The sequence below is a fragment of the Protopterus annectens genome, chromosome 9.part0 (assembly GCF_019279795.1).
Source record: "Protopterus annectens isolate FY-2018-M chromosome 9.part0, PAN1.0, whole genome shotgun sequence".
Lineage (NCBI taxonomy): Eukaryota > Metazoa > Chordata > Ceratodontiformes > Protopteridae > Protopterus > Protopterus annectens.
In genome coordinates, this window is record NC_056743.1 from 291,082,832 (window position 1) to 291,097,180 (window position 14,349).

Here is a 14,349-nt window from a genome sequence, read left to right on the forward strand (position 1 = left end):
ATGATTAATATATAAAATATCTCAGTATGTAGTAATGCTAATATATGCATTTCAGTTACCTTAATTTCATGCCTTTATCATCCTCCATTTGCACCTACTTTCTTGTTCAAATGTGCTATTTTATATTATAGTACTTTGTCACTTATGAACTCCCTGAGCATAAATCAGATATTAAGAAGAAAGGGCCAACCAAAGAATCATATCTGCATAATACATAACTACCCTTAGATGAGGATAACATTGTGCTTGTGCTGGAAGTACGAGTCCATTAAGGAGTAGAAACACCTACCCTCTTGTTTTCTTGCTAAATGGCATTTTTAAAATATAATCATATGTGCATTTTTCCACAAAATACAAATAGATGATGTATTAATCTTTATTCATTGATTCATCAAAGCATTTTTTTTCAGTACAACCCTGCCTTGAATTATTTTTATGTGGATTTCTTTAGGTGCTGATAGCCAAAATTTATGTTGATTGATTCTGTTGCTCATCTGCCCTTGGCCACTATAGTTATTATCAATCCATGTGGGCTTGACATCAGTGTAGTTTGCTAGAATCCAAAATGACAGTTTCTCAAAGAAGAACAATCAGTAATTTACTTATCTGTTTGTTTGGTTTAATTAGCAAGTGATCGCTCTTTGGGAGTCCCTCAGAAATACACTTTTCCTTTCTTTCTTTCTTTTCTTTATTTATTTTGTGTGTTCATTTGTGGTTGTAAGTACCTTGCCTTTCACTACATATTTTCATCTGTTTTATGAGAAATTTCTTCCTCTGTCTTTCTTTTTCTGTCTTTGATTCTATACCATCCATTGTGGAACCAGGTTGTTTAAGATAAATGGGTTCTGAAAGTCATTCAGCGGGAATACACTTTGAAAATGTAATCCCTCCATCTTTCCCAGGGAATTCCTCTTCGCCCAATAAACCAGATATCTGTATTTAATCCAGTTGTGGAACAAATTTTATCTTAGGGAGTTAAAGAACCACTGCCTGCCTTTCAGATGGGGAAAGGTTTTATTAGAAAAATGTTCTGGTGCCAAAGAAAGATGGGACCTGGGGACCCATACTAGACCTTTCCATTTTCACTCTTTTTGTCAAAGTCTCAAGGTTCAAAATGTTATCTCTTCATCCAATGCAAATTATTGCACTTTATATGCTTTCATTTTAAAGATAGAATTAAAAGATGACTCCCATCACATTCCCATTGACAACACATTTCAGGTGCTTTTTAAGATTTTCTGTATCTAACTTAAGTTATCAGTTTCCTGTCTTGCCCTTTGGGCTATCTACTACTCCAAGGGTATTTACAAAGTATCCACAGTAATCACTTATTGCAGACGTCAAAGCATTCACATTTGCAGACTGTTTTCCATTTGTCAAGAGTCCTTAGCAAGCATTGAGAATCTTCAGTTAAGCTTGAGTTTTTAAGTGCAGTTAGACAAATCTTCTCTTATTCCTTTTCACAGAATAGTTTTCCTAGGATGTCTGTCTGTTACATTTTGCCCTGGAATGCGCTTTTCTTCCTCCAGACAAAGTAAAGTCAAATCCAGGAATCTGACAGGATATTTCTCAGTATTCTGTGCCACGTGGCTTTTATGATTTTTATAATTGTGTTAGCCAGGCATCGCATGAGAACAATTCAGGTCAGTCTGGATTCAACATCTGCACCCTTTATCTTTTAGATCCCAGATAATGGGATTGTCAGGAGGGAAGTTCCATGGTGGATTGACCTGCTCTCTTGGAAACCACATGACCCATTCTACCTTCAACTTCCTCTTCATTCTGTCACAACAGGTGCTTTAAACATGGCATCTGAACATGTCCAAAGGGGTAAAAATGTTAGGTCTGGAGAACAAACAGAACAGATGAAATTGCATAAATATCAAGATACTGGCAGTTAGAAATGCCTTGACAGGCCTTAATCATCTATAGCCTTCAGGACCTCTGCAAGTTTTCACAGACAACACCACAATGATGTGATACATACACAAATGGGGCGGGTACCGTATCTTCCCCTATATGCAGACTTCCTATTACAGCTTGGGAGGTAGCAAATCTGCTCATTTTAACTCTTCATGACTCATACATTCTGCCAAGAGTAACAAGGTAAACCATTATAGCAGACAAGGTAAGTAGTACCAGGACAGACCCTCATGAATGAGAATTGCACTCACGGGTCTTCCTGCAATTGCTCCAACTCTGGGGAACACCTCAAGTATATCTGTTTGCCTCCTCTCAGAAAAGACAGTTAAAGAAAATTCTGCTCAAGGATTTCTTGTAAACAGGCCTGGAAGACAGATGTTTTCTCAGTCCCATGGATGGGAATATTCCTTTATGATTTCCCACCCTTTCCTCTGATAGCCAGTCATCTTCTAAAGATTCAGAAATGACTCCCCAAAGATAGTAATGATGACTACATTTGGCTTAGCCAACAGTGAATCTCCCTGCTTTTAAAGTTGGCCAAGGACAATTACTATATGTTTCCCTACTGAAATTACTTCAGCTGACTGCCTGGATGATACCATTTTGATATCTTTTAGGCATCTTTTTTTTTGCTAATGGGCATGCAGCAGGTATTGAAGGCTGGTAAAAATTTGCTACTAGAAAATCATGTATGACTAAGTGGAAAAGATTTTCTAACCGCTGCCATTCCAAGGAACAAGACACTTTTAAGGATGAGCTGCCTGTGATTCTTCATTATTTATGCAAGTTATTTTCCTCTGGCAATATCCAGATCATAGTCAAAAAGGCTTCTAGGCAGGCTAATGGACCAGGACCTCATCAGCAATACCAATAAACCATTACTTGGCTATCTGCCCCCAATTGCCCTAAAACACTTTTTAAATGGGTCAGTATGCATACTATTTTCTTCCTAACACTTACAGCAATCAGAAAGATGCAGAATTAATGTAAAGCTTTTGCTTTAGATTTTACAGCAAAAACACTAGCAACCCTTTGCTAAACAGAGCCATGCACTCTCACATTGAAAACAGACATAGGATGAGCATCATTAAACTTCTCTTCCCTTGAAACTTAAATTTGTTGAAAATGCGTTTGCAGCTCATTTAACTACAGGAGACCTTCTAGTACTTAGCACATAGCATATAGCACGTAGTGAAGCACTAATTAGCAGTTATATGAAGGATGGAGGAATTTAAGGAATACATGTGTAAATGCATTTGCTGGTACCCTGGGACAGTTGACTGGATACCTTTTCAGGTATAGCGCAGGAACACTTTCTGGTGATGTTACTTGGTCAGAGTCACATAGAAGACAAACAAAGGCTGCAAAAATCAAACCTTACACCACAGGAAACAACTCATTGCCCTAGTCATGTGCACTGAGTGCCAGACAAACACAGTGCATTTCACACTTATGTGTGCAAAAACAAGCTAAATTAAATATTCATATTATGTTGAAATATTAACATTAAACTCAGACTTCACACTGTCCAGTTTATTCACAGCCAAATAATAAATACACTGTCAACAGTCAACAAAATAAGGAAACCAAAGATCGTACCCAAAGAATATGGCTTATATGATATTGCTCCTTTGTTTCTCCTTGGGTTCTGAATTTCATGCTTATTTTCCATTTAACCATCTCATCAGGCTGAATTGACATTCTTAATACACAAGGCTGTTTTACATATTGCTCTGACTTCTACTAGGAAAATGACATCAATACGGGGTTTTATGGTAAGTCACACCTACCTTGTTTTTCAGAAGGACAGTGTTTCTTTAAGAAATAATCCTTCTTTATGCCTAAAGTGGTTTCAGAGTTTACCTTATGTCATTCTATTAATCTCACTGTCATTTTTTCCAATACCAAAAAACAAGTGTAAAAGAATTCTTCATACTCTAAATTTCCACAAGCAGCAGAGATACTAACTAGACAAAACTCTAGCCTTCAAGAAAGATGATTAGCTGTTTGTCTACTATGAAGATAAGAGAAAAGGACAACCAGTGCCAAAGGGAGTACTTCTAGAAATTCGTCTCATGCTATTTTGTTTTATCATTCTCACCATAACAAAGCACTTCCTGAGAAGAATAGGGTCCTTTCCACCCATGTTCTGTATTCTTCTGCAGCTTTCTGGAAGGGTGTGGACTTTATTCTACAGGCAGTAGCTTGATCCTCTCTCTATCCTTTTACAAAGTAGTATAAACAGGATTCCAGGTCCAGAAAAGGCTTTGCTAGGACCAATCCCCAGGGGCTCCTGGATTCTTAATTTACTTGCTCTGCCTCCTACCTTTTTGGTTTATTAACTATGGTAATCTGTTCAAAAAGTTTAAGCTGCTAGTGTGTTTGTGTAGGTAAACGTACCATAACAGTAGATGTTCTAATAGATTACTGTTGGGGTACACATCACCTTCCCTTCAGTCCCCTTCTTTAGTTGTTTTCTTTTGTATTGCAGCATGTGGGTGTATCTACCCTTTTGACTGCAGTTACTCTTGTTTTATGTTTCCTCACATTTTTCCTTTCAGGGTATCGCCTCCCTTCTTGGGGCAAGACAGCTCTGAAGGTTTTGGACCTCTAACAGCTTTTTATATGAAGCTCTGCTTGAGCTCCTGTCAGCCAGAGCAGATAGAAGTTGCAATTTAGCTTTAATAAGCTGGCTGGTTGGTAACATTCTTGGCAGAATATAACCTGAATAGCTTAAGTTACTGCAACAATGGTCTATTCGATCTTTTATTGTTATTGCAAGTTTACTTATCTAGCTTTACTTTCTCTTCTTAGAAATGCTGTTATTCCATGCTTGTGTCTTCCTCTTTTCTTATTCTGAAGACATAAGCACACAATAGAAACATTTCAGAGAAGAAAGCATTGCTTTTTTATCCCCTGTATTCACATACTGTGCATGCATGTGGATCTAGATGCCATACACATGACCAGTACATCAGAAACACAGCAGATGCAATGGGATATGATTAAAGTGACATCATGCAATGGCATTATTTAAAAAAGTTAATAGGGTAATTATAGTTACTAGTCTTGCAATCCGAGGGACCATTAAAGAGCCTTGCCAAAATTCCCAGCTGCCCAAGCACTGTTTGGTTAAATGGCTTTCTCAAGGTCACACAGTAGACAAAGGGAGGCTGAGGGAATCAAACCATTAACTACAGAAACTACAGCTCACAGCAGTAACATCTATGCCAACTGCCAGACAAAAAAGGTTGGGCCCACAGGACTCAAACTTGTGTGTCTGTATGTGGGAGTCCAGTGCACTACCACTGCATCTGTTTCTTTCCTAAATTATGTCATTGTATAAGAGCGATAATTCACTTCTCAGTATGGCGATCACGATATACCCACAGTTTGCTTTAACCACTTGACCTTCACCACCATCATCAAACCATTCCAGTTGTGGGCAAATCCTGCAATACTATTATCTGGTTCTGGATTTTTAATAAACCAGACTGTGCAGGTAAATGTAAATGCTGATGTGAAGTTGTTCAATCTCGCTGTTCATTCTTTACTGATGGGTTTGGAGCTGATCCCTTGGCTCCAATACACCCAATTGCAAAGCTCGAGGTCTTCAAGTAGCTCAAGGCCAAGTCCCCATACCATGATACACCTGTGAATTACCCAAGATCTAGTTTGCCGCTGCAACAGATCGGAGGTTCTTATTTAGCTCGAGCCAGATAAGCAAATTTTTCATTACAATTTTCTAAAAAAAGTTCTTTGATAGTATATTAGTTAGGATTGTTGTTAAAGCTCTTATAACTTTCAGTGTGTTTTCCCTTCCCATTTCCTGTTTTATTAGATAATTCTAGTTGGCCTCTTTTAGGCCTAGTTAGTAGTAGTTCCTACTTGGTGTGGTCTGTCTAGCCTTTGTTTTTTTAGATAAGGCTTAGCACAGTAAACCTTAGATTATATAGATAAGGTTATTGCTTCCTTTTTCAGCTTGCTGTGTGTTTTTCAGTGACCTTGTCACATTTCTTAGATAGTTGTAGTAACTTAGATTTTTGTGTGGTCTGTCTAGCCTTCTGTATTTTTCTAAGGCTTAGTTCTTTATGACTGTAAAAAATTTACATTAAACACTACTTATTTAGTTAAGTTTGTTGTTTCTCAGCAGCTATCTGTTTTTGCTTTTTTGTGATATCACATACTGTGTGTGTGGTTTAGCCTGCTTTTATTAAGGCTTGTGTGGAATTTTTTCTGTTGTGTGAAAAATTACTGTTGTAATTTTTTCTGTGGTAACAGTAAATATTCTCTAACATTATTATGGCAGACCAAGATAAGCACGCTAAGTCTGGGTTCAAAAAGTGCCCAAAATGTGGCCAGAAAATGTCAGTTACAGACAGCTACATTAGCTGTGTTTACTGTCTAGGGGCTCTGCATTTGCAAGACAGTTGTGCCATTTGTCATTCCTTGTCCTCTAGGGTCCTGCAGGAAAGGAAGAAGAATAAACTGATCGATAGAGGCTTGTTGAAGCCTTCATTTCAGGAAGCTTTGAGTGACCAGGATGGTTCCAGTAGGTCTTCAAAGCCTTCCAAGACATTGGACTCAAAATAATCAAAGAAGTCATCGACTTCGGCTCCAGAGCCCTCAGAGCCAATAGTCTTTACCTTTCGGAGCTGGTCCCCAGTCTTGGAACCAGTCTCCGAAGTGCCAAAGAGTCCTATTCTCCAGTCAGTACCACCTTCAGTATGATCCTCTCGATCATCTGTCAGCCTGTTGGATCTGGAAATGGATCATGTGGTACAGAACCTGTTATTGGCACCGGCATTAGCCAAAATGTTATTGGCTTTGACCCAAATGGCTCCAAAGTCGAAGACGATTGCATCAACTCTTGCTATTCCTCCTCCAAGCCATGTTGCTCCTTCAGAGCTGGAGGAGGCAGACCTGATGTTAGTGGAACCCTCAAAACCGATGCCTGTTGCAGTGTCTTTGGCTCCATGAACTCTGACATCCTCGGTGCCTATTGAGGACTCTCGGAGCCAACACTCTCTGGTCGGGTCTGGGAAGGACAGTTGGACTGACTTGTCGGTTCCGACTTTGCCTCTTGGGGCCTTGACTTGGATGAGCTCAACACCTACCTCGGGCTCAGAGCCCACTGTCCCAGTGCCAGGGGTGTCGATGGTTTCTTCAGATCTGTCAGCTCTCTCACATCGGGGCGGAGGTGTTTTCGATGCCATGAGGAGAGCCATATCTCCTAGGACATCCTCAACCTTGGGTGTGCCATCCTCCTCCCCTAAAGTGCCTGTGTCTGCTTCTGCATCACATATCCTCACCAAGCGTAGAGACCCAGAGACTCCAATGGGTGGCTCCTGCTCTTCTGAGACCTCACCAGAGGCTCCCACTGATGAGGTTCCCAGGAAGAGATTGTGCAAGAGGAAACAACTAGACTCCCCACAGGAGTCTCTCACATTGGATACTGACTTAGATGAGTCAGAAGGGTCCCCATGGTCCTCCTCTGAGGATATCTCCTTCCCTGAGATACTTGAGATCCTTAGGCAGAGGGGTGACTGGCAGTCCACAAGCTCTACTGAGGATGAGTCAGTTCTCCTGAAGGCTTTCGGGTCTCAGCCCTCTACCTCTTGGGTGTCTCCTCCCTTTGATGAGCTGATGCAGCTGGTCTCACAAAGGGCGTGGGAGTCTCTGGATACTATGGAGCCTGTCCCTAGGAGGCCTAATAAATTAATTTCTGCCCCAGTTGACAAAACATTCTTAACTAAAGGTGTTCCGGTTGATGCCATGGTGGTGGCAGCAGCCACCAAGAAGGAAATGTCTGAGACTTCCTCATCTATCCATCCTCCTAACAGAGACTACAGGATTATGGATAGATATGGGAAGTGCATGTTCAGTTCAGCGACCTTTGCTCTCCGTTCACTGAACTACTTAACCCATTTTACTAGGTTGCAAACAGATCTCCTTAAGGAGTTGGGAGACACTCTTCAGGGTACAGTAGCTGCAGGAGTTTCTGACAAAGATGCTGCCCAGCTTGCTACCCTAAATTCTATTGTCAACTCATCCATGCGTCTCATATTCTATGCAGCTGATGGAGCAAGCAGGTGCAGGAGTTGCTTTTAGGAGACATTCCTGGATGCACTTGTGTTCCTTCGCAGGGCCCTTCTAGTCATCCTTCATGAACACTCCCTTTGATGGCTCATCCCCCTTTTTGGGCCTAAAGTGAAGGAAACCTTAACCAGGTGTGAACAGGATGGAAAGACTCTGTCTGTCGTCGAGGACCATTTTTACACCCCTACCCAACCCTACCCTATAGGTCAAAGGGGAGGAAAAATGTGGTTCCGAAAAGCCCAAGGAGCTTTTCAGGACACATGTGGTGAACCCACCTCCAGGGGCAGGGGAGGGGGTAATAGTGGAAGATGCTGCCCTTGTGGCAGAGGGGGTCCGCAACACCAGGATGACAGAGATCACTTCCCTCGGACGTCCTACCAGCGCTCCTGAGAGGAGGCCCGACTGTCCTGCTCTGGAACAGGGTCACTTATCTTTGTATCCAGATGCCTGCCTCAAAATAACAAAAGACAGCAGGGTACAAAGTATAATTTCCAGAGGGTATTTCATTCCATTCACCCCCCCCCCCCAGTCGTAAGAAAAATCCTGGACATTCCACCCAGTTACAGGAAACAAGCAACAATAGAGGTTCAATCATTGCTAGAAAAAAAGAGTCATCCAACCAGTCCCAGCAGACCAGACAGGATCCGGAACTTACTCAAGATTCTTTTTGGTTCCAAAGAAGACGGGGACTGGAGACCCATATTGGACTTCAGCAGACTGAATCAGTATGCAAAGAAAGAGAGGCTTCGGATGGTCATGCTTCAGTCTATGCTTCCCTTCTTAGGGAAAGACAATTGGATGTGCTTGATAGATCTCAAGGATGCGTACTACCACATAAAAATGGCCAGGCCATCCAGGGATCACCTGCACTTTTGGCTAGGAGGCAATCATTGCCAGTTTCGAGCCCTGCTCTTTGGTCTCACTACAGCCCCCAGAGTGTTCACCAAATGCATGGCAGTGGTCACGGCTCAACTGAGGTGTCCAGGATTCCAGGTGTTTCTGTACCTAAATGATTGGCTCCTTAATGCCACCACCAGGCATCAACTCATTCAGACCAGGGAGTCCACTCTGTCACTCTGCAATCATCTGGGCATTACAACCAACTCAGAAAAATCTGCCTTGTCTCCAATGCAGCATATTGTTTTTATCGGGGCAGAGTTGGACACCACCACCACCACTCTAAGGCTTCTAATAGAAAGAGTTTCTCTTCTTTGTCAACATGTCAGCACCCTGATATCAGAAGACAAAGCACCAGCATTGGAAGTTCTGAAAGTATTAGGCATGATAGCAGCAGCAATCCTAGCCATACCACTAGCTTGTATGCACATGCGGGTACTTCAACGGCTGTTGTTCACTCAATGGTCTTACCAAGAGCTACCCATGAATCACACTGTAATGATCACAAATTCTTGCAAAAAGGACCATTAGTGGTAGTTGACCTCACTTCATGTCATGATAGGATGCCCATTTGCGCTACCCCTCCAGCGGCCACTGTGACCACGGACGCTTACTTGATAGGGGGGGGGGCATTTTCAGGGAAAGACTACCCAGGGCACATGGACCAATTAGGAGACACATCTGCATATCAGTGTCCTAGAGATGAGAGCAGTACTTTTGGCATTGCAGTACTTTCAGGACACTCTTCCTCTGGGTACGATTGCGATTCAGACAGACAACATGTCGGTGGTCTGGTATTTGAGCAAACAAGGAGGAACCAGGTCTTACCCCCTTTGTCATGAGGCTCTCAGAGTTTGGCAGTGGGCTGTTTCCACCCAGCACTTTCTGTTGGCAACACACATCCTGGGGAGATCCAACGTGATAGCAGACAAAATGAGCAGGGCAATCTTGTTGCCCCATGAGTGGTCCCTCAAGAAAGAAATTGCGGACAGGATATTCCAAAGGTGGGGCCAGCCTGGCTGCAACCTTTTTGCCAGTCACATAAACATGAAATGCAGATGCTACTTTGCCCTGATTCCCCCTCCAGGAAAAGCCCCAAGGGACACACTCATACATGATTGCCCTCCGGGTCTCCTCTACACATTTCCACCAATCCCGTTGATACCCAAGGTTCTACAGAAAGCAAAATCCCTGGGAAGGACCATCATTCTTATAGCCCCTCATTGGCCTTGTCAGATTTGGTTCCCCTTCCTTCAACTTCATCTTTTGGAGGATCCTTGGATTTTGGACCCAGTTCCAGACCTACTGACACACCTGTAGGGTAGACCTTCATCCCTCTCTGCAGTCCCTGAAGCTGACAACTTGGCTTCTCCAGTTCCCATCATAGCCAGGTTCCATAACCTTTCCAATGAGACAAAACAGATCCTTTTGTCCTCTCATAAATCTTCTACTAGAAAGCTATATCTTAGCAAATGGAAGAAATTTTCTATATGGGCCTCTAAAAATAATGTTGATTCTTACCAAGCCCCTATGGCTTCTATCTTAAAATTCTTGCTTTTTAACAAAGGAGCTGCAGCAGCAACTATTCAGGTTCAATTGGCTGCTATTTTTAATTTTCATTTTGGATTTGAAGGATTGAATATCATGTCTCACAGGTTATGCAAAGCCTTTCTCAAAAGGACTTTTCATATTAGACCACCTGTGAAATCTCCGTATTCTCCATGTAATCTAAATTTTATGCTTTCACATATAATTCTCCTGCCATTTGAACCAGCTTCATCTTGTGATCTCAAATTTTTGTCTTGGAAGACCATCTTTCTGGTAATTACTTTTGCCTGCAGAGTGTTAGAGCTTCAGACTTTATCCATCAAGCCTCCCTATTTGATACTTCATGCTGACAGAGTATCACTTAGAACAAATCCCTCATTCTTGTCCAAAGTTTGCTCTGAAACAAACCTCAACCAAGTTATGAATTTGTCAGTTTTCTTCCACAGTCATTCTAACTATTTAGAGTATATGCTGCATAAACCTGATGTTCACAGACAACTCAGATTTTATTTGGATAGAACAAAAGATTTCAGGAAATCAGACCAGTTTTTTATCTTTCATTCTTAGACTTCAGGAAAGGGAGACCAGTGGCTAAAACAACTCTGTCTAAATGGTTATCTGATTGTATCACCTTTGCCTATTCAGCCGCCAATATGCCTTTGCAACACAAGATTAAAGCTCACTCAACCAGAGCAGTTTCTACATCATCTGCCTTGTCTGCCAGGCTTCCCATTGATAACATTTGTGCAGCAGCCACTTGGTCAAAACCTCATACCTTTATCACTCATTACAAAGTTGACAAGGCCTCCAGGGACAGGGCCTCCTTTGGATCCATGGTCCTGATAAATATACTCCCATGAGCCACCCCGAGATTGATGGTGCTTGGGACGCTACCCATCAGTAAGGAATGAACGGCGAGATTGAACAACTTCACATAAAAAAGTTATGTACTTACCGTAATGTTCCATGTGAGTTGTTCATCTCGCCTTCATTCTTATATCCCTCCCTCCTACCTCCTCCTGGGCTGATAGATGACCGAGATGCCGAAGCCATCCTGGTTACTCAAACTTCTATTCCTTTTCTTTGGGAGTAGAAGAATGACATATGGTATTAGTATACATAGCAAACAAGATCTGAGGTAATTCACAGGTGCATCAAGGGATAGGGACTTGGCCTCGAGCTATTTGAAGACCTCAAGCTTTGCAATTGGCCATATCGGAGCCGAGGGATCGGCTCTGAAACCATTAGTAAAGAATGAAGATGAGATGAACAACTCACATCGAACGTTATGGTAAGTACATAACTTCTTTATTCTCCCTCTTCATTTCTCAGCAACTAAAATGTTAAGAATATGTTTTAATTTATTTTCACATATCCATAAAAATCAAACTAGGAGACGCCACCTCTAGTAGTTGGCCCGTAACGAGCGGTGTATCCCAAGGATCAGATTTCGGGCCTCTACTGTTTAGAATATACTTTTCTGAGGTGCAAGCCAAAACCAATGGTTTGTGGCTGACCAAGTTTGCAGATGACTGCAAGCTGGGTGCTGTCTTAAATTCCCCTAGTGATGTGAACATCCTCCAAGAGGGCCTTACCCAAACTAATGACTGGTGCCAGAAGCATGGCTTCAAACTGAATGCCAAGAAATTCATCATTATCCCCACTGGGGAAAATGTCATTCCCACTAATTATCACATTAAGAATAATGTACTAAGCGTGCAATCAGTCGTGAGAGACTTGGGTACTCAGGTTGATAGCAACCTGACTTTTGACCACCATGTTGCCTCCATTGTACAGAAGGCTTTCTACATGGCCCACCTTATAAATAAGGGTATTTCTTCCAAGAACAAGGAAGACATAACATCCCTGTACACCTCCCTTATCAGACCCATTATCGAGTATGATGTCCCCTTCGGCGTGTACCTTGCCAAGCACATGCAGCAGTTGGAGAGACCACAGAGGTTCCTGATCAGGAAAATCCAGGGTCTCAAACACCTGTCCTATACAGATAGGCTAAAATCCCTGTCTCTCTACTCAGTCTCATACAGATGGCTCAGAGGTGACCTGTGTCTGTCATACAAGGCCATTTCAGACCCAGCCTTGATGGAGTTGCTTTATATCTGTATGACAAACTCCACTTGCACAACCCACATGCAAGGCCTTATCCTGGTTTGTGACATTGACAGAATTCATTGGCATGATAGATTTGTGTCCCAAAGACTCCCCTGTCTGTGGAATAGACTCTGTCTCCATGTAAAGCAGAGTACCTCTGTATCCCTCTTTAACAGGAACCTGGATGACTGGATGTGAAACAGAAAAAATACCCCTGGGATTCCACCTGTGTCCCTGCTGGACAGGGGAAACAGGTGCTGACTTTCAGGGAATGTGGGTGAAATTCTTGGCTAGGCTTATAAGGGCCTCAGGACCAATAGCCTAGTATTATCCTATGAAACTAAGAACCTATATATATATATATATATGTATATATATATATATATATATATATATATATATATATATATATATATATATATATATATATATATATATATATATATATATAAATACATACATACACACACTTACATACTGTATATATATGCCTAAAAGTGTCTGTAAGCTATACAAAAATGCTGATTGAAGTCTTAGTAGACAATATAAAACAATAATACTAATCAATAAAATGCACATGCTAGAAACATGAAATATAAACACTGCATTGTATGTTACCTTATAATAAAACATAATAAAAATGATTGCTGAACCATCACTGGATGCTGCAATATGTAACTCTAAGCTCTGAAATGACTGGTATGAGTGTGTTAGGTACAAATCTGAATGCCAGTTGATTTGTTTGTTAGTTTGTTTGTTTTGAAGCATATCTATAAAAGAACTGACTTAGATTCTGAATATCAAACAGACTTAAAGATAAAACCACTGAAAAGCATTATTTTTTCAGGGAAGGTCTATATTTTGCATTTTACTTCAGTTGTACTTTTTATTTAGTCATGAAATAATACAACAGTGTAAATCTACTATATGTGAATGTTAGCATATTGTGACAAAACAAAAGCGGGTGCATTTAACTCATGTAATAATATCAATTATGTTTTGCAGGTAAATATTGTCTCCTGTGATGGGAAATGTCCATCTGCCAGTATTTATAACTATAATATCAACACGTATGCCAGGTTCTGCAAGTGCTGCAGGGAGATTGGGCTGCAGAGACGTAACGTAGCTCTGTATTGTACTGGGAACTCTACATGGGTCACTTACTCCATTCAGGAGCCAACAGACTGCTCATGTCAGTGGTCTTAATACAATGATATCTTTAATTACAGAGGACAGTATATCTAAAGAATGAAAGGCATATTTTTGAAGCCTGTAATAGGGACTTCATTCCTTACCAAGTTGAAGATATCAACCATAAGGAGAAAACAGTGTGAACAATTTACCCACAACATTTTTTTTACAAATTCTAATTATAACTGACATATAAAAACTTAGCAAAATCATTTGTACCTTGAACATTTAAAGAAATAATGGTGCCAAATGAAAATTCTTGGGAACTGAAACACAATCAGTTATCTCTCATTCAAGTGAAATAAAGCAATCTGAATTCTCCCTTTCACTGCCTTTATTTTGTTTTGATGACAAAATGCTTTCTGAAGTTTCACTGTATACTGCAAGCATTTATTTTGGAAGAGCAGGCCTTAAAACTGTACATTTTCCTATTTTTTTCTAATTGTTACTGAGCAGGATATGCACATTCCCCTTATATTTCCACACATGAAATAAAACAACTTATTTAGGTAAAAAGAGTATCAGTTTACTATCACAGTCTCGAAGCACACAATATTGAAACTCATAGTTCTGAGACCA

The 14,349-nt window shown here is 41.0% G+C and overlaps 1 protein-coding gene across 2 annotated transcripts in view; it reads left to right on the forward strand.

The window, feature by feature from the left end:
* Positions 1 to 14,091, forward strand: part of OTOG (otogelin) — a 2,079,396-nt gene extending 2,065,305 nt beyond the window's left edge. For both annotated transcript variants that reach the window (XM_044082876.1, XM_044082877.1), the window contains one exon: positions 13,585 to 14,091. In XM_044082876.1, the coding sequence (XP_043938811.1) occupies positions 13,585 to 13,785 (201 nt within the window). In that variant the 3' untranslated portion in view covers positions 13,786 to 14,091. The remainder of the gene's footprint in view (positions 1 to 13,584) is intronic.
* Positions 14,092 to 14,349: the final 258 nt, after the last annotated feature.